The 20,610-nt window shown below is 39.6% G+C and overlaps 1 protein-coding gene across 1 annotated transcript in view; it reads left to right on the top strand.

Annotated features, from left to right (window-relative positions):
* PHF21B (PHD finger protein 21B) overlaps positions 1-20,558 on the top strand; it is a 238,811-nt gene extending 218,253 nt beyond the window's left edge. The window contains exons 7-13 of the mRNA XM_058189775.1: positions 124-200; positions 7,211-7,265; positions 8,829-8,851; positions 11,966-12,124; positions 14,493-14,568; positions 17,796-17,899; positions 20,321-20,558. Of these exons, the coding sequence (XP_058045758.1) occupies positions 124-200; positions 7,211-7,265; positions 8,829-8,851; positions 11,966-12,124; positions 14,493-14,568; positions 17,796-17,899; positions 20,321-20,551 (725 nt within the window). The 3' untranslated portion in view covers positions 20,552-20,558. The remainder of the gene's footprint in view (positions 1-123; positions 201-7,210; positions 7,266-8,828; positions 8,852-11,965; positions 12,125-14,492; positions 14,569-17,795; positions 17,900-20,320) is intronic.
* Positions 20,559-20,610: the final 52 nt, after the last annotated feature.

Consider the following 20,610-nt stretch of genomic DNA (forward strand, 5'->3'; position numbering starts at 1 on the left):
TAATAGAAGATAAGGTCTAATCAGAAGGTCAGCTAAGTAGCAAAAATCATCTGATCAAATAAGTTTCCTCTAAATATTTTAGTTTATGTACAGAAAAATAACCCTTTTTGAAATTGATTATAGAAATCCAGAGCAAACGTCAGGAAAGAAAAAGGAGAAGTACCGCCAATCCAGCTTACAGTGGACTCTTGGAAACTGAGGTAGTCCAATATTTACACATTTTTACTATTGCTTTCATTTCTGGCCTAGGCGAGTTTAAAGTTATTATAAGTCAAAGGAAGATGAGAAAGTCAAGATTGTACCTGGGACCACATGAGTGTTATTTTTTCGATATCCTTGACTTATGTCCTGTCGTGTCCCACCCCCACTCCGACGAACGAGTCAAGGAAGTCCGTAACAAACTTGGCAACGAAGCCTCTGCAGCTTGCCAAGTGCCTTTGAGGTTTATCAGGGCAGGCAGGAGTCCAAGTTGTGACTTCAGCGATGGGGTCCAATATCAGCAAACTAGATAAGACTTTGCTTGACTCAAGGTTGGAATGCCAAAAGCAGGTCCTTTATATAGGCTGTGGGGTGTGGCTCCATGACTCAGCATTTATCCAGGCCTGCCCCACCCTTCCTTCTGCTGGCGTCGCCTCTCAGATCTCCTGAAGTGAGGGTCCTCCTACTCTGAATTGTCTTCAGCTGGATCTGCTCTCAGCGTCTGGGAAAGGGAGGGGTCAGAGGGAGTAGGCCCGGGTAACCTGGCTGGCTTCTTGCTCTGAAGGCTGAGCCAAAGGACATACGATGTATGAGTGAGGTTTATTGGGCTTCTCCTTTCACTCCTTGAATCCTCTCCGGGCATGGGACCAGGGCTGGGGGCTGGAGTCATGACAGGCCATTCATCTTCATTATCAGACTCGGAGTCTGATAAAAGGCCCGGTTGGAGACGGGAGGGGCCCAGCTGAGGAGAGGAGGGAGGACGAGTCACAACATGTCCACAGTTGGGAGCAAAATATCAATTGCTAAGCAAGGCAGTTGTTAAATGACTTGCACCCAATTTTATGACTTTTACAAAATATAAAAGTACATAATCTTTGAAAAAAGGATAAAGAATACATTATTCTTTCAAGAATGGGACAAATGGAAAGAAAATCATGTAATGGGTTAATCCTTCAAGACCTAATACTAACATCAATTGAAAAAAATGACAAAAATATGATAAATACTATTAATAAAATCAATGAATGTAGTAAGAATTTTTAAAAAATACTAACTAATCTGAAGCAGTAGTATTATGGCCAATCAGACACAAGGTTTATCACTACAATAAAAAAACTAATACAAAAAAAATTAAAAAGAAAATCTAGAAGGCACAGAAAAGAAAAAGAAAAGAAAAATAAGGATATATTAAAGATTATATGTGATTAATTCTATAGTATATATATATATAATGAATGTGTTTTATATATATATAATGTATTATATATATATAATGAATGTGTGTGTGTGTACTTCCTATTTCATCACAGCAAGTATAAACAATTTTAGTAGCTTCACCTGATATTTATAAATTCTTAAGAGCCTTGTCTTTTCAGTCCTCATTAGCAAAAGTCCATTAAGGGTTATTAGAGAGAACAACATTATTTATTTTAGACCTGTTCAAATAAACCAGCTTTAACCCTAATCCTTTTACTTTTAACAATTTTTTTAAAATTTGAATTTATATCCCGCCCTTCTCCGAAGACTCAGGGCGGCTTACATTGTGTAAGGCAATAGTCTCATCCTATTTGTATATTTATATACAAAGTCAACTTATTGCCCCCCCAACAATTTGGGTCCTCATTTTACCTACCTTATAAAGTATGGAAGGCTGAGTCAACCTTGGGCCTGGTGGGACTCGAGCCTGCAGTAATTGTAACTGCAGGCAGCTGTGTGTTAATAACAATATTGATATTTAGTGCCTTAAAATAATATTATTAGAATAGAATAGTTTAGAATATTATAGAATAATATTCTAAAACTTGATTTCTTTTCTTTTTTTTCTGTTTTTCCTACTGACAAAATTCTTCAAAGCTTTTTTTAAAAAACTCTCTTTTATAAATCCAACAAAGGAAGATTATTCAGTTCATTCTCTTGGTTTGATATAATATATCCCTTTTATTTATTAAAATATTAGCTGGTTTCTTTTCTAAGTCCAGCCTAGCATCTTTTTCTATATCATCCGTGTAGCTTGTCATTTTTAAATCCACTTTCAGATCAGTATCAATTTTGTCCTGTAAAACTTGTTCCTCTTCCACAACAACTTTTAAGCACAGTCTGTCTATAGAGGCAGACATTCTTAAAATTAATTTCAGGATGCATTGTTAAAAAAATATTTTTCAGTTTGTTGAATGTTAAAACATTTTTGCTCTATTCTATGTTAGTAAATCCAATGTTTGTGATCTTCTCCTATAATCTTTAGTTTCTGCCAGTTCCCTCTAGTGTCCAACCTTCAAAGTTCGTTCCTATCATTTTTTAAAAATCAAAACGAAAGCATTTTTCCACGGAAAGAATTCAGGGTGAAATTCAGCAGGTTCTGACAGGTTTTGGAGAACCGGTAGTGGAAATTTTGAGTAGTTCGGAGAACCAGCAAATACCACCTCTGGCTGGCCCCAGAGTGGGATGGAAATGGAGATTTTGCAGTATCCTTTCCCTCGAGTGGGGTGGGAATGGAGTATCCTTCCCCTGCCACGCCCACCAAGCCACGCCCACCACACCCACCAAGCCACGCCCACAGAACTGGTAGTAAAAAAAAACCCTTGTATTTCACCACTGGAAGAATTCTTATGATTAATTCCAAAATCTTATTTCAAATTTACCTGGACCCCTTAGTCGAGTTATAATTTTATAAACACTAAGTTTTAATCATCCTTTTGATGTTTATTCCATAAGAAAAAGTCTTTAAACCTGTATTTAAAAGCTTCTTTTCGTGAAGGATGGAAGGAAACCCTCCTTGTGTTTTCACACTTGTCAATCCAAAGATTCCTAATTGCTAAAAAGCAGTTAACAAGCAATTTCCGAAAGTAATTAGTAAAAGAATTATGTGAGCTTAGTCTCCTTTCAAAGGTGCCAACCACAGTTTGAGCAAGATGACTATTCCCTCCTCTCCCAGAGCTCTAATCCCACTAGAGACATGCTCAAGAAGGTTTTATTTTCCCTGGTAATTTCTGACTCAAAATGTTGACCCTAGTCAGGAATGTAACTTTGAAGAATCTCTTTCCTTCCCTGATCCAGCTCCCTGCAAGACTGGGCATTTTCCAGACCAAAAAAAAAATCAATGAATCTTAAATCTGGTTTATGGACTAGACCAGTCAATATTTCTGACTGGTCCGAATTTGTTTTTTGAACCCAAAGCTTGGCAAACATCACCAAGTTTATGTTTTGGTTTTATACTGTTGGTCGAGATCTGAGTTTAACATCAGCTGGTCTTCATGAGAGGTGAAGGTATCACCTTTATGATAGGTGATACTTACCTGCTTGCTTAGGTAGGTGGAAACGGAGATTTTTAAAAAATAAATAAATAAGAGATTTGGAAATGCATCATTTGCATATTCTCTGCTCACAGGTCTGGTACAACGTTGGAGAAAGAATCGATATTGATATTTAAATATGGAAACAAACTTATTTCCTTATTGCATTCTTTAACTGAAAACACTTCCAGTTCAGGAAACTTATCTCAGTACAGGAGTAGCAAATTTGACACAAAGGAAAAGTGATAAGAAGTGGGAAGAAAGTTGTTTTGAATTGTTCTTTTTCCCTGAATGTATTATGTCTAAAATTGTGGACAATTTTCAGGGTTAGATTTTTTTATTAAACTTTCTTTGCTAAGAAGTTTTGCTTTGTGTGTCATTCTATCACTGGCTTCTGAATCGTATCATTAGTTTCTAAATTAAGGATGACTTTATCTGAGAAAAAAGAATTTAGATTGCAACTAGGATAGGATAGGATAGGATAGGATAGGATAGGATAGGATAGGATAGATAGATAGATAGATAGATAGATACCAATTGAGAGAGAGAGAGAGAGAGAGAGAGAGAGAGAGAGAGAGCGCCAGATAGACAGACAGACAGACAGACAGATACGGATAGATAGATAGATAGAGAGAGAGAGAGAGAGAGAGATAGATACATACATACATACATACATACATACATACATACATACATACATACATACATATAGATAGATACCCATCAGAAAACAAATGACCTTGGGTTTCCCAAAAGTGTTTTTTCAAAAATCAACTGGTCTTTGTTTTTCCTTGAAGACATTTCCCTTTTCATTCAAGAAGCTTCTTCAGTTCTTTTCAAACTGAATCATCAATTTATGTGTGTTTAATAAACAGACGAATAAACAGAAGAATAAAGCTGGCACTATCTGTTATCTTTTTGACTAATTTAAGGCAAAGAAGGAAAGAAACGGGATATAAATGTCCCCCTCACTAACCCCCAGGAAAGAGACCTACAAAACTCCTCACGAGGAAATGCTTTTGGCTGCCTGAAGTGGCTTTAAATAAAACTAGAGTCAGCTGTTTAGCACTTACTCAGTTAGTATCTTTGATTTATTTCTTTATGAGCAATACTGATAAAGAAATACTGACATTCCAGGCATTTTGTGGCCATTTAAGTTACAATTTGATCTCGTAGGCAATTCTTAATAGCCAATTGCTTAATTTGAAATTGCTTTTTTTCCTGTTCTTGCTCCATAATTGGAAAAAGTTACTGGACCAGACTGTTAATGTCAGTGATCCAACACCCATTCAGAGAGACCTGCGCAAAATGGCAAATTATTTCAACTGAACATAAAGCACTAATTAATTACTCAATTAAGTGGATAAAAGAAGTGTCTCTACTTCTTCTGTTCTATATATTTCTGCCAAACAAACACTGAGTAAATACATCTGAAAAATAATGTCAAGAAATGATTAGTAAGAGTTTCTGAACCATAAGATGGGCATCAAAAATTTGAAAAAATAAATAAAAAATAAATAGAAAAAAGCAAGAATAAATTAAAAGGTTCTCTATAAAAACACTATTGAAGGAGACCTTGAAATTCAAAACATTAACTCTTGCTACGATTAACAATATTTTGGCTTGATAAAGTTAAAAGAATTAACACTTTGGTTAAGCAAAGAATTTAGTATGCCAGTAGCAAAAATGAGGGCACTTTATTTTTCCAAAAACATTCATAAAGATCTGTAACCTATTCAAAGTCTGTTTCTTCAAAATTTCAACATTTAAAAAAGCTATCAACTCCATCCCCATTGTCTTTTAGCCCTTTTATTTCATCATCCCTTTTATGATGAAGGTAAAATTAGATGGTACCCACTTTAAGGAAATGAAAGGACCACATTATTTAAAAGATTTATACAACGGGGTCATTCCTAAAACAGGAAACCAATTAAAGTAAATTTGTGGTTTTAGATTCATCAGATTTCATTTCAGTTCCTGCAATTAGAACACAAGCAATTAGTCCATGAATAAATTTGAAGTCAGGCTAAATTTGTCAACTAATAGAACAAAAAAGATATTTTAAAAAAAAAAAATACAACATTTTATTGGAAGGGAAGCAATGTTTTTGATTAGGATAAAAATAATACAGGAATCTAAAAGGTAAAGGTTCCCCTTGCACATATGTGCTAGTCGTTCCTGACTCTAGGGGGTGGTGCTCATCTCTGTTTCAAAGCTGAAGAGCCAGCGCTGTCCGAAGATGTCTCCATGGTCATGTGGCTGGCATGATTAAATGCCAAAGGCTCACAGAACACTGTTACCTTCCCACCAAAGGTGGTCCCTATTTTTCTACTTGCCTTTTTAACGTGCTTTCGAACTGCTAGGTTGGTAGAAGCTGGGACAAGTAACGGGAGCTCACCCCATTAGGTGGCATTGGGGATTTGAACCGCTGAACGGCCAACCTTTCGATCACAAGCTCAGACTCTTAGCCACTGAGCCACCACGTCCCTTTTTCTTTTTACCCAACCCCAAACCCCTCCTAAACCAGCTCAGCATCTTAGCCACTCAGCCACTGCATGTACACACATGCACACACACACACACACACGAATCTATATACTACTAAAACTCTCATTGTCATGATCTTTAACTGGGCGAAACGATCCACTATAGGGCAACAGTTTTTGAACCAAAGTGCCTCAAATGGGCTATCTGGGACCCTGACTCTTGAGGGAATGAAATTTGGAGACGTTTTCTGTCAAAGTATCTCTGGGAAGGTGTCAGAATGGGCAAGATGGCAAACATGATGTCATGGTACCGGTCCCACCCCTTTTTATGTATGGACCATTTTGTCTCTTCACCAATTTCCATCCTGTGGATATTGATATTCTCAACTGAACTATTGCCTTATACATTGTAAGCCGCCCTGAGTCTTCGGAGAAGGGCGGGGTATAAATGTAAACAAAAAAAAAACAAAACTAAAGGTCCAACAGCACAGGTGTCAAACACGCCACCTCATGTTGCCGTCACATGATGTATCGCAATGTTTTCCCCTTTGTGGCACAGGGTGGGTGTGGCCTGCACACGACCCATCCGGTCCAAAGGCCGCCAGTTGGACACCCCGTCCTACAGCATCTCCTTATCTCAAGGAGAACACATCCCCTGAGGGACCATGAGTCGTTCCCAACAGAAATTTGACCCAGTTACTGTCACTGCACAACTACAACAAGGGAATATTGCTCACACATTGATTCAAACTAATTGACTAAAGCTAAAAAGAATACAATACACTGCAAACATTCGTGTTTTTTTCACAAACATACACATACTAAACAGAGGTGGGTTTCAGCAGGTTCTGACCAGTTCTGGAGAAGTGGTGGTGGAAATTTTGAGTAGTTCGGAGAACCGGTAGTAAAAATTCTGATTGGCCCCTCCCCCATCCTTTTTCTACCTCCCAAGTCCCAGCTGATCGGGAGGAAATGGGGATTTTGCAGTAACCTTCCCCTGGAATGGGGTGGGGATGGAGATTTTACAGTATCCTTCCCCTGCCATGCCCACCAAGCCACGCCCACCAAGCCTCACCCACAGAACCGGTAGTAAAAAAAATTGAAACCCACCACTGATACTAACGTACTATACCAATTAAGTTTTGGATTAAATTCTTCAGGAAAAAAAAAACTACTTGGATTTTTCAGAAAGAGCTGCTGTTCATATAAATATGTGGACTTTTTCTTCTTTTTCAGCGGAAACGCCTCGCATCAAATTATTTGAACAACCCTTTTTTCCTCTCCACAAGAGGTAAGCTCTTCAAGTTATTGAATGGAAGATCAGCACTCCAAACACATGAATGAAATAGTTCTTGTCAATTCTAGTCTCTTCTGCTTGTAACCCACGTGCCGTTAGATTTCAGAGAGATTGAAATCTGGCAGAGACTACAGATTTGGAACGAGAGAAAATAGATTTGAAGTGCTTGTTGCTGAAATTTTACTTAGGACTAAAGCTGCGTTGCTGTCTGACACTTGATCCCTAAATGTGTAAAATTATATTATAGCAAACGTTAGTAATCTTAAAAATGTTTTTGGAAAAACTGGTAGTTCTTGTTTTATTCTAATGACATTGCTTGAATAAGTATGGTAACTAATAAGAAATAACTAATTTCTTGTTAGGATGTTTGTATTGTAGACATCATACCATTAGTAATACCTAGCTGTATTGCAATTGTACTAGAAACTGTAATTTTTGCTTCTAGTAGAAAGTTATGAAATTTTTTAGTAAGAGGAAAAAAAGGCAAACCCTGAAATTTAGAAAGAAAACAGAACCCTAGCACAGGTAATCCTTGCTTAGTGACCACAATTGGGATGATCAACTTGGTTATTAAGCAAAGTGGCCACTAAGTGAACCCACAACTGTACTTAAAATTTCCCTTTAACTTTGCTTACCTGTGAAAGTCATAAATGTGAGAATTGGTCACAAAGTTTGTTTTTTTCCATCACTATCCTAACTTTGAACTGTTGCTAAATGAGGCAGTTGCAAAACTCTGTACTCAAGACTGTATCACAGATAAAACGCACAGTTGTTGTTTTTATTACCATCAAATCTTCAATTTTTTGTTACCTTCAGTTTTTGGAAGGTGTAACTTTAACTTTGGTGTTATTCAAGTGGAACTAATCTTGTGCCTAACATGGACAAATGCTTCCAGGATGGGGTGCTTTTTCCTGTAGTATTTCAGGAGATTTTATATATCTTATTTTATATATTGCCACATTTCTCATTTCTTCTACTATTTTTTTTTGAGAAAAGACATTGATCTCTGAGCTTGGTGGCATAGTGGTTAGAATGCAGTATTGCAGGCTAATTCTGCCCACTGCCAGCAGTTCAATTCCAACAGGCTCAAGGTTGACTCAGCCTTCCATCCTTCCGAGGTGGATAAAATGAGGACCCAGATTGCTGGGGGCAAGAGGCTGACTCTGTAAACTGCTTAGAGTGGGCTGTAAAAGCACTGTGAAGCGGTATATAAGTCCTAAGTGCTATTGCTGTCTTTCATAATCCTAGCTGATCAACCTATACCTGTTACTTTTATGGATGGTCACTGAATATAATTGCCATGGTTCCAAAACAAGAATCATACAAAAATGGGGAATGTATTGAGATTGTATATCAGCTTTTTTTCACACTGACTGAGGAATTCTGGAAGTTGAAGTCCACACATCTTAAAGCTGCTAACTTGGATAAAAACACTGTTCTGTATGGAAAAAAGTAAATCGAAGAAAATGCAGGTTGAGTTGACTAGCTGACATCCACTAAACTGCAAATCTAACCTCACCTCTACTAACCTGTGTTTGCCCTTCCTCACAATGCCAGCCAATGAGGATCCATGTTGGAAGGTACGTTTTTCTCCATTACTGCAGACTGTTTCAATCATAGCATGTTTCACTGCAAAGAGTAATTTATATGTGAGTCCTGCAAAATACTTTCCTTACTGCCATGATCCACACCTTCCATTGACTCAAGAGCCATCTGGGCTTTTCGGAGCATCATGAGCTGGGAAAAGCTTCATAAAACGGACAGGACCTGGGGCTACATTCAATGGGACTTCTCCTCTTCTTCCTCTGGGGAATTCTGGGAGTTGAAGTTCATGTATCTTAAAGTTGCCAAAATGGAGAAACATTGTTATAGCTCTTGGATTTGCCGGAATCTAGTCACTACTCAGGCATAGATGGTTAAGGGCAACGTCTTAAGCTGGATTGCGAGGGGTTGTGTTACCGTTTCAGTTTAGAGGTGGCTTATTCAGTCTCACTTGGATGTTCCATGTAACTGATGGTTTAGTATGAATCACAATTTGCCTAAATCTAAAACAAAACAGTAAATTCAGAAATCATTTCTATAATAAAAACATTATGTTTATCTTTCTATAAAAGCCAAAAGCCAAATTAGTAAGTCACATTTGTCCTGAACTGCAAAATATATGAATTCAAAAGTTAATAGACTTTTAATTCTCCTAGTAGTAATTAACATTGCCAGTAGATTAGCAAAGCAATTTAATTTGACACATTATTTTGAGATACTGGGGTTATTTTTTCAGCATTTATATTTCAGGCTTCAATCTCCAAAAAGCTCCCTTAGTGGCTTGCAAAGATAAATAAGAAGACATTTGCTATTCCCGGCTTTACAATTACACTTTTCTTCTGATATTTTGTTGTAAGTGTATCTATGAAATAGGAGTTTAATTCAGTTTGGTTGGCCTTGAAGCTTCAGTACTTTTCCCTGGATGACTATTAGAGGAAAAAGAAATATCAACACTGTCCATTATCTTAATGCACATACAAGACTCTGAATAATTTGATGTTGCTTGCAGACTTTTGCATCTTGTCCTGCTTAATTTGGGCACACAGGTTTTTAACTGTATTTTTAAATTACGTATTTAAAATACTGCAATTGCCCGGTGTCTTTTCAGAATCAGGCAGCCTTGAAAATCCAGTTAATTAATTAATTAATTAATCAAATTGTAACACTGCAGACATTCCATTCTGAAATGGTTTTTCAGTTCCTTTATCATTCTGAGAAGCAAAGATAGATGATTATCTTTAAAAAAGAAAAGAAAAAAAAAATCCTTTAAAGTCCTCGTTTTGAGATAGATAATTAATATTGTATTCTACATGTATTAGGACAATGCAACAGAAGCAATTCACGTTTTGATTAATTTCATCACAATTCCAAGTGTGTAATTTCCATCTTTCACAGCTGTTGTGCGTGCACTAAATTGGCAATTTTCATTGCATTGTCAATCAGGACCACCAGATTTCTTCCTTAATTAAAGCATCTGAGGGATAACAGGCATTTGCAGAATATGTTGACATGGACAAAGCACACTTCTTTGAACCATTAAAGCAGCTATGTTACTGGGAACCTTCAGTGTACAGGTAGTCCTCGACTTACAACCACAATTGACCCCCAAAATTTCTGTTGTTAAGTGAGTTTTGCCCCATTTTACTAACTTTCCTGCTACAGTTGTTAAACGAATCCAACTTCTCCATTGACTTTGCTGGTCAAAAGGTTGCAAAAGGGCATCACGTGACCTTGGGACACAGCAATGGTCATCAATGCAAACCAGTTGCCAAGCGTTTGAATTTTGATCACATGACCAGGGGGATGCCGCAATGGTCGTAACTGTGAAAAATGGTCATAAGTTATTTTTTTCAGTGCCGTTGTAACTTCGAACGGTTGCTAAATGTTGTATGTTGAGGACTACCTGTAGTGGCTTTCGCTCCCTGTACCTCAGAATGATGAACACCTGTCTCAGGACATTCATATTTAGTGGCAAGGCATAGTGATAATTAAGTAGTGACCTTTGATGTGATCCTAGGAGGAAAGCTTGCGAATAAATACGTACTAATAAAAGAGAATATTTGTAGCTCAGGATTGACATGAGGGGTCCTTGGTGCTCTCTGAGCTGGGTTGTTTTCTTTCATTACCCAAACTAGGTTAAATCAGTGTTAGTATAAACATGTGCAAGAAAACAACCTCTGTGGCTCAGACTGGTAAGACAGTCTGTTATTAACAGCAGCTGCCTGCAATTACTGCAGGTTCAAGCCCCACCAGGCCCAAGGTTGACTCAGCCTTCCATCCTTTTTTTTTTTTTATTGAAAGAGTTTTAAAAAACAAAAACATTTTTCCCCCTTTTTCCCCCCCTCCCTCCCAAAAAACCCCCTTCCCCCCTCCCCCCCCCCCCCGGCTTCCCGGGTCAATCACAAGGTATTGTTATACATAAACCAAACATAGAATAAAATTTTCCCTTCCAATCCAAGTAACCACATCCAAAGCTTTTCATCTCCCGACCCCCTCCCCATTACATAAAATAACTTTCTAATTATTCAAAGGCAATCTGATATTTCTTAATCTGATATCTATTTTGTAGATAATCAATCCATTTTTTCCATTCAATTAAATATCTTTCCTGCGTATTGTCTTTTAAAAACGCTGAGATTTTAGCTTCTCGGCCTTTTGGCTAAGATCAAGTGTAGCCTTCCATCCTTTATAAGGTAGGTAAAATGAGGACCCAGATTGTTGGGGGCAATAAGTTGACTTTGTATATAAATATACAAATAGGATGAAGACTATTGCTTGACATAGTGTAAGCCGCCCTGAGTCTTCGGAGAAGGGCGGGATATAAATGCAAATAAAAACAAACAAACAACCAAGCTCAAGGGAGCACCAAGACCTTTCATTTCAACCGCGAGTTACAGATATTTTCCTTTATTGCTACCATTAGCACTGATGATGTTACCTAGTTTGGGTAATGAAACGTCTGCAAGAAAACAACCCAGCTCAGAGAGCACTAAGGACCCCTCATGAATGAACAAGCGTGCTAGTGAAATGTTGAGGGAATATGATGGTCTGCTGATGCTACTTTAGTAAAATGCAGGCGCCCCCCCCCAAAAAAACAACAACTATTTCTGCTTCTGAGGAACTGCTTCAACTTTACCTTTGCAATCTTTCAGAATGAGGTCAGCCATGAGGAATACTGTTCAGCATGCAAGCATGGTGCCAACTTACAACCTTGTGGAACATGCTCCAGGGCCTATCACCTCAGCTGCTTGGATCCTCCCTTGAAGACCGTTCCTAAAGGAGCATGGGTCTGTCCCAAGTGCCAAGAAAAGGTGAGCTACTTGGTAATGCAGGTACTAAACAAAGGATCTCCGAGAGGTGAACTCTATTTAATTTTGATAAAATAGACTTGTATGATAGAGCCATCTTTTCCACAAAAACTTTCTTTCTCATTTGAGGGTAAATTATGACCTCAATATCCATGTTCCCTTTATAAGATTCCTAATCAGCTGGGGACGTCTTAGCCACTGAGCTTGTTGATCGAAAGTTCGGCAGTTCAGCGGTTCGAATCCTTAGTGCCGCGTAATGGGGTGAGCTCCCATTACTTCAAGATCACGTGAAGTGTTAGTGCCACTTTATAATGCCTTGGTAAGGCCACACTTGGAATATTGCATCCAGTTTTGGTCGCCACGATGTAAAAAAGATGTCGAGACTCTAGAAAGAGTGCAGAGAAGAGCAACAAAGATGATTAGGGGACTGGAGGATAAAACATATGAAGAACGGTTGCAGGAACTGGGTATGTCTAGTTTAACAAAAAGAAGGACTAGGGGAGACATGATAGCTGTGTTCCAATATCTTAGGGGCTGCCACAAAGAAGAGGGAGTCAGGCTGTTCACCAAAGCACCTGAGGGTAGAACAAGAAGCAATGGGTGGAAACTGGTCAAAGAAAGAAGCAACTTAGAACTAAGGAGAAATTTCCTGACAGTTAGAACAATTAATAAGTGGAACGACTTGCCTTCAGAAGTTGTGAATGCTCCAACACTGGAAATTTTTAAGAAAATGTTGGATAACTATCTGACTGAGATGGTGTAGGGTTTCCTGCCTGGGCAGGGGGTTGGACTAGAAGGCCTCCAAGGTCCCTTCCAACTCTGATGTTATGTTATGTTATGTTACTTGTCCCAGCTTCTGCCAACCTAGCAGTTTGAAAGAACATAAAAAATGCAAGTAGAAAAATAGGGACCACCTTTGGTGGGCAGGTAACAGCGTTCCGCGCGCCTTTGGCGTTTAGTCATGCCAGCCGCATGACCACTGAGACGTCTTTGGACAGCGCTGGCTCTTCGGCTTTGAAACGGAGATGAGCACTGCCCCCTAGAGTCGGGAATGACTAGCACATATGTGCGAGGGGAAAATTTACCTTTAATCAGCTGGGGAAGAAGTAACCAATGTTTCATATCTCCAGTTGAAACAGAGTATTTGGAGTGGAAAACAGAGCTGTTTAGCCACCAGACTGCCAATATGATCAGAAAATCCCATTCCAAAATGCAAAAAGCAGCTGCTACTTAGGTTGAAACAACAAAGTCAGTCTCAAAAACTGGATGTTTTCACTTGGAACCAACAAAAATTTAAAACGTTTTGCATGCTATAATTTGCAAAATTATTTTCCATATCTTGTTCATTCTGTCAACTATTGTGCAAAATAAATAATCACCATTCCACTTTCTACGGATGGGTGTAAACATTTGTTTCTAAAGGATGCCTACATTTTCTTTAACAAAATAAATCTTTTAAAAATCCTATTTTTGGGATTTATTTACTCTAGAATTATTGTCATGTTAAAAAAAAGTAGTGTGCGATAGAAAGGCTGATAATATCTCTTCCTCCAAAAAATTCTAGATTGCTCTTCTGTAAGAAAACATCTGTATTATATCAATTTGCATAGCCTGGGCATTCAGCAGCTGAACTGCATTTATCACCATTTGCAACATCCTGCAATATCACACAACTTTGTTTTATTACAGTTTTGCTAAAAACCAGCATTGCTTCCATTTTGGGGCAAAATCACACCCATAGTGAACCATTGGTTCTCCTAACAACCGTGCTGTTCGCTTAACACCTGCCACAAAAGGTTGTAAAATTGCGTCAGTCACATGACATAGCTCAGGGCCTACCTGTGTAGGAAATAAAATTTGCATGAGAAATTCCAACTATTTTTTTATGCTCTCTTGCTTCTCACAGGGATATCTGAAGAGAGGTTATCATTTCTAGATTTGTTGAAGCAAATTTTCTCTTGAGACAAGGCAAAATTATGACAATAACAAAATATTTCATTGTCAACACAGGCACGCTCAATGTCTTTATGCAGTACTGCATAAAGGCACAGCATATATAGTGGCTGGCAACCAGTTTGAGCGGCTCGAGGAAGATATTTGCTAGATGGATAAAAACGGAGGATATTTTCCTATTCTCCATCGTAAAAGAGGAAAAGGGAGTTTTTACATTTTTTTTCCTATATGATTTCCCATGAATTCTTATTTTGCAAACCACTGGAGCCGGTTTTGTGTAACTGTTGGGTATTTCTGATATGATCAACTTTTGATTAAGAAAACGGGAGGGGGGGAGGAGATGATGAGGTACTTGCAAATATTGTGTCCTAGCTGTGTCCTTGAATTGCTGAAAGCTGTTATTATCTGAAACCTGTAGGTGTTAAAGAAAGATGACAGTGTCTCCTGGTCTGGAACTCTGGCTGTGGTGCAATCGTACATTACTCATAAAACAGGTATGTGCTGAAGTGATTGATTATTAGATAGAGTTTCTCAAATGTCAGCAGCTTGAAAATTGAAGTCACCCCAGGGGTGGATTGCAAGCTTCTCCTAAGGCTTGTGCCCATCTAAATGTAACAGGAATTGTCAGACTAGAACTTTCATCCAACAGCTGTTCTTAACACAATTTACACTGGAGACAAAACTATTTGGAGAGAGACAGACAAGACAGTGGGTGAATTCAGATGTCTTCCTAACTTATTTATTTGAAAACATTTTTTTGCTCATTTTTACCTTAATTCTCACGTCTTTTGCACTTTCTAGACTTTTTTAAATGTTGTCCTTTAGAACAGGGGTCTGCAACCTTGGCAACTTTAAGCCTGGTGGACATCAACTCCCAGAATGCCCCAGCCAGCAAAGCTAGCTGGGGCATTCTGGGAGTTGAAGTCCTCCAGGCTTAAAGTTACCAAGGTTGAAGACCCCTGCTTTAGAATCCCAAAAGGTGATGGCATATACATGTATATAGATCAATCAGTCAGTGGCTTGAAATTGGGAAATCTCTTTGCCAACTATGGAATGGATCATTAAACATGTAGTTTTCGCTTCACAACTGCTCCACTTATTGACCATTCAAAATTAGGATGGCACTGAAAAGTTGATTGACGATCGGCCTTTGAACATGGGACTGATGCAGCATCCCTGCAGTCACATGATTGTGACTCTTGGCAACTGCCACGCATTTCTGATGGTTGCAGCATCCCACAATCGCGTGATCACCCTTTGCAAGCTTCACAACTGCTCCACTTATTGACCATTCAAAATTAGGATGGCACTGAAAAGTTGATTGACGATCGGCCTTTGAACATGGGACTGATGCAGCATCCTGCAGTCACATGATTGTGACTCTTGGCAACTGCCACGCATTTCTGATGGTTGCAGCATCCCTGCAGTCACATGATTGTGACTCTTGGCAACTGCCACGCATTTCTGATGGTTGCAGCATCCCACAATCGCGTGATCACCCTTTGCAAGCTTCACAACTGCTCCACTTATTGACCATTCAAAATTAGGATGGCACTGAAAAGTTGATTGACGATCGGCCTTTGAACATGGGACTGATGCAGCATCCCTGCAGTCACATGATTGTGACTCTTGGCAACTGCCACGCATTTCTGATGGTTGCAGCATCCCTGCAGTCACATGATTGTGACTCTTGGCAACTGCCACGCATTTCTGATGGTTGCAGCATCCCACAATCGCGTGATCACCCTTTGCAAGCTTCACAACTGGCTTCTGATAAGAAAAGTGATGCTGCACTTAATGCCTGTGGGTGATTTGTGATTAACAATCTCTTTAGCAGAACTAAAGTTGTGATTTGGGCTTGGTGTTATGGTGATTCACTTAATGACCATGCCACTTACCGGCAATCCCAACTGCTGCTGGTAAGTGAGGACTAACTTGTATTCTCTTGTTGATCTCATTGCAGCCACTGAATTGTATGAGAAAAAATGTGGGTTAATTGAAGGATCTAAGAGTCTTGTTTATATAGACTCTTATATATCAGGAGTATATTGTCTGGATCATGTGTGCATGCAAAGGGGGCACTGCATTGAGAGCTGACATTTTTCTTGTTTCTGTCCTATTGTTGGGCTTCCAGCCATATTGAAAAGCTGAGCAAATTGACACCATGTAGTAATTAGCTTCCAGCCATATTGAAAAGCTGAGCTGATTGACACCATGTAGTAATTAGCTTCCAGCCATATTGAAAAGCTGAGCTGATTGACACCATGTAGTAATTAGCTTCCAGCCATATTGAAAAGCTGAGCTGATTGACACCATGTAGTAATTAGCTTCCAGCCATATTGAAAAGCTGAGCTGATTGACACCATGTAGTAATTAGCTAAGCTTCTTCTTTACCTTCTCAGAACAACACTCATCCATCTCTGGGACAATTTTGGAAGATGGGCAACTCCTATCTTGGCTGGCTGGCCCCAGGAAGGTCCTTCTCTGTGGGGGCTCCCACACTCTGGAACGAACTTCCCCCGGGTTTACGCCAAATACCTGACCTTCGGACATTCCGTCGCGAACTGAAGACGCATCTTTTTATTTGCGCGGGGCTGTCTTAAATTGAATTTTATCTTTTATTAATTTTTAAACGGGGTTTTTAGTATGGAAATTTTTTAATTTTAGGCTAATTTAAATAAGTTTTTTAAATGGTATTTTAATTTGTATATTGTATTGTTTTATCTTGCCTGTACACCGCCCTGAGTCCTTCGGGAGAAGGGCGGTATAAAAATCAAATAAATAAATAAATAAATAAAATAATAAAGATGTGATTTGGGCTTGGTGTTATGGTGATTCATTTAATTACCATGCCACTTACCGGCAATCCCAACTGCAGCTGGTAAGTGAGGACTAACTTGTATTCTCTTGTTGATCTCATTGCAGCCACTGAATTGTATGAGAAAAAATGTGGGTTAATTGAAGGATCTAAGAGTCTTGTTTATATAGACTCTTATATATCAGGAGTATATTGTCTGGATCATGTGTGCATGCAAAGGGGGCACTGCATTGAGAGCTGATATTTTTCTTGTTTCTGTCCTATTGTTGGGCTTCCAGCCATATTGAAAAGCTGAGCAAATTGACATAAATGAAATGCTAAAAAGTTATGATATTTATGCAGTAACTTACCAAGCACATCTAGATTATATTAAAGTAACCAAAATATCTTTATAATCCCCAAGGCAGTCACAACATTTTGAGCACCCCTCAAGTTTGGAAATTGAAAGTTGAAAAATTTGACATGCCCTAAATAGTAATTAGCTTCCAGCCATATTGAAAAGCTGAGCTGATTGACACCATGTAGTAATTAGCTAAGCTTCTTCTTTACCTTCTCCAGAACAACACTCATCCATCTCTGGGACAATTTTGGAAGATGGGGCAACTCCTATCTTGGCTGGCTGGCCCATTGGAGATTTTTGTTGTTAGTTGCAAAGTCATGTAATCTTTGGCTAATGCACAAAAAAACTATGTCAGGTAGGAAAAGCTGGCAGCCATGTGAAATAGGCTTGACTCAAGTCAAGAAAGATCATGTTGAAGTGGGGAAGGTCATTGCCTCTTCTGCATCACCCATATAGTTGCTGCCCCAGGGAGCTGTCCAGTTCTTTCCAGATGCATTTGCTTAACTGCTCTGTTTAGTAGAAAGTGTCATTATTTTCATTGCTTCTGTTTGTGTCTTTTTCAGTCAAAGAAGAAGAGAAGAGGAGGCTATTAAAGAGGAGCAGTGAATTAAGAGGAGAACACAGACAGCTGGAGGAAAAAGAATGCTTTCTTAATAATGCAATGAAGGTATAATTCCTTAGCTTGTTTCTTATCTCAAGGCCCGCAGGGGACAAAGAGACAAATGGGAAGGTTCCTCCGAATTTCAAGCAAGCTAGAAGATGGTAGCCAAAGACGTTGCTCCTTCAGGAGCAATTTTAAGAAAACAAGACTTTGCAAGACAAAAGTACTTGAAGGAAAAGTATCTGTTCCTTTAAATCATGGAAGAGCAGTTTATGGCGTTCTCTGTTGAGTCCTGTTGCAGCTGCCCTTCTGCATTTTGATCACCGCGATGTAAAAAAGATGTTGAAACTCTAGAAAGAGTTGCAGAGAAGCGCAAGAAAGATGATTAGGGAACTGGAGGCTAAAACATACAAAGAAAGGTTGCTGGAATTGGGTATGTCTAGTTTAATGAAAAGAAGGACTAGGGGCAGGAGTGGGCTGCTGCCCTTGAACAATTGGTTCAGCCGGAACCGAAAATGTGAGCGTGCAGGGTAGGCTCTGGCTACAATCGTTCATGCGCTCATTATCACCTGGTTAGATAATGGTACCATGCACTGCTTCAGGCTGCCTTTAAAGACCACTCAAAAACTTCAGTTGTCCAAAATGCAACCCATGTGCTTTTCAGTTTCTGGCACTGGAAACATATAATACTGGGTTTGTAGACTCCACACTGGCTGCAGACCAGTTTCCAGGTATAATTTAAAGTACTTTTTTTGACCTATAACACATTTTATAGACTGGCACCAATGGTGGGATCCAGCCAGTTCGCACCTATTCGGGAGAACCGGATGTTAACTTTCTAAGCAGTTCAGAGAACCGGTTGTTGGAAGAAATCTTATTTTTTTTTCCCACTTTACAGGGCTAATCCTGTAAGGAAGGCAGGAAGGAAACATTCTGGTGGTGTTTCTAGCCTAATCTTTATTGCCCTGCTTACAGAAACTGCCTCTCTGGTTAACCCTTATTACATTGTAACAGCTAAGGCGAAGCGCCCATCAACATGAGTGACATTGAGTTGGCCACACCCACAGGGTCACATGGCCACTGAGCCATGCCTACCCAGCTGGTCATTATGGCAGAGAACCAGTTGTTAAATTATTTGAATTCCGCCACTGACTGGCACCCAGATACTTGCAGAACCATCTACTCGAACCAGTACTAGAATAACCAGGAGAAAACTGCTGCAAATCCCACATTTTGGAGACGTTGAGGCTGGTGGTGGCTGAAGTGCAAAGGTTCTGCTTTTCTTTGACGGTGCCAGCACTGTGGAACTATTTCTGGTAGAGACAAGTCGGCCGTTTCCCTGCTGACCTGAAATGGTTGAAATTTCCCGGGAGGTGTCCTCTGAGTTTACCTGTAGCACAAACTTTTCTTTTTCCATTTTATTGCTTTATTTTTATGCAGGTTTCTTTGTTACGTGTTAGTTTGGGTTTGTTTTTTAATATGGCATCATGGACATTTTGATGTGAGCCTCCAAGTGCAATTGTTGTTGTTGTTAGTTGCGAAGTCGTGTCTGACCCATCGCAACTCCATGGACAACTTTCCTCCAGGCCTTCCTGTCCTCTCCCATCCCCCGGAGTCCATTTAAGCTCACGCTGACTGCTTCAGTGACTCCATCCAGCCACCTCATTCTCTGTTGTCCCATTCTTCTTTTGCCCTCAGTCGTTCCTAATCTTCTCCAGCCAAGTGCAATAGGAATGTCTTTAATAAAAATAATATACATTATTTTTTTGACTTTCCATTTTTAGAATCCTGGCAGTTCTCTCATTCAAATAATAACCAGGCTGGGCTGTGCTCATTTATTTATTTGTGGAATTTCTATTCTGTTTTTTCTTTCATGAGGAAATCGGTCAAGGTTAGATAAAGGTGAACTTAATATAAACTGTACGTTACTTCAGACTGAAACTGGTTTGGAAAACAATCTCTGTATTAAGTTATGTAGGTATCAGAGGTGGGTTTTAGCAGGTTCTGACCAGTTCTGGAGAACCGGTAGCGGAAATTTTGAGTAGTTCGGAGAACCAGTAGTAAAAATTCTGACTGGCCCCACCCTCACCTATTCTCTGCCTCCCAAGTCCGAGCTGATTGGGAGGAAATGGGGATTTTGAAGTAACCTTCCCCTGGAGTGGGGAGGGAATGGAGATTTTACAATATCCTTCCCCTGCCACATCCAACAAGCCACGCCCAACAAGCCAAGCCATGCCCACCAATCCACATCCACAGAACCGGTAGTAAAAAATTTTGAAAGCCACCACTGGTAGGTATGCCACCAATAAGAAACAGGAAAGGGAGGGGGAAATCTCTTTTTAAGTGTCCTGACTGATATTCTGGCCTTTAAGGATGTCGCAGGGCAACTATCTTGGTTGCAGGTCCTCCATGATGTCCATTTGCTGAGGGATCTTTCGATCGTTTCTTGTGGATGATTTCTTTCTCTTTCCATTTCTAATTTGACAGAAATGCCTAGAGCTCAAAAACAGCCTATTGGCCCAGCAGAAAGGGGTTCAATCATCGCTGGAACACCTCAAAACTCTCATTAGACTGATACAGAATGAGCAGATGCTTCAGGTTACCATGACAACAACAACCTCCTCCTCCTCCCTGCTGACTGTCCCCTGGACCAAACCATCATCTGCCTCGGCTGCCGCTGCTCCCCAACCCTTGCAGCCGACACAGGGCAACAACTGACAGGGGATCCCCTCCCCCTTCCCCCCTCCCCCCATTGGTGGGTTTCCCCCCACACAGAC

This window comes from Ahaetulla prasina, chromosome 7 (genome assembly GCF_028640845.1).
Source record: "Ahaetulla prasina isolate Xishuangbanna chromosome 7, ASM2864084v1, whole genome shotgun sequence".
In the NCBI taxonomy this organism is placed as follows: domain Eukaryota; kingdom Metazoa; phylum Chordata; class Lepidosauria; order Squamata; family Colubridae; genus Ahaetulla; species Ahaetulla prasina.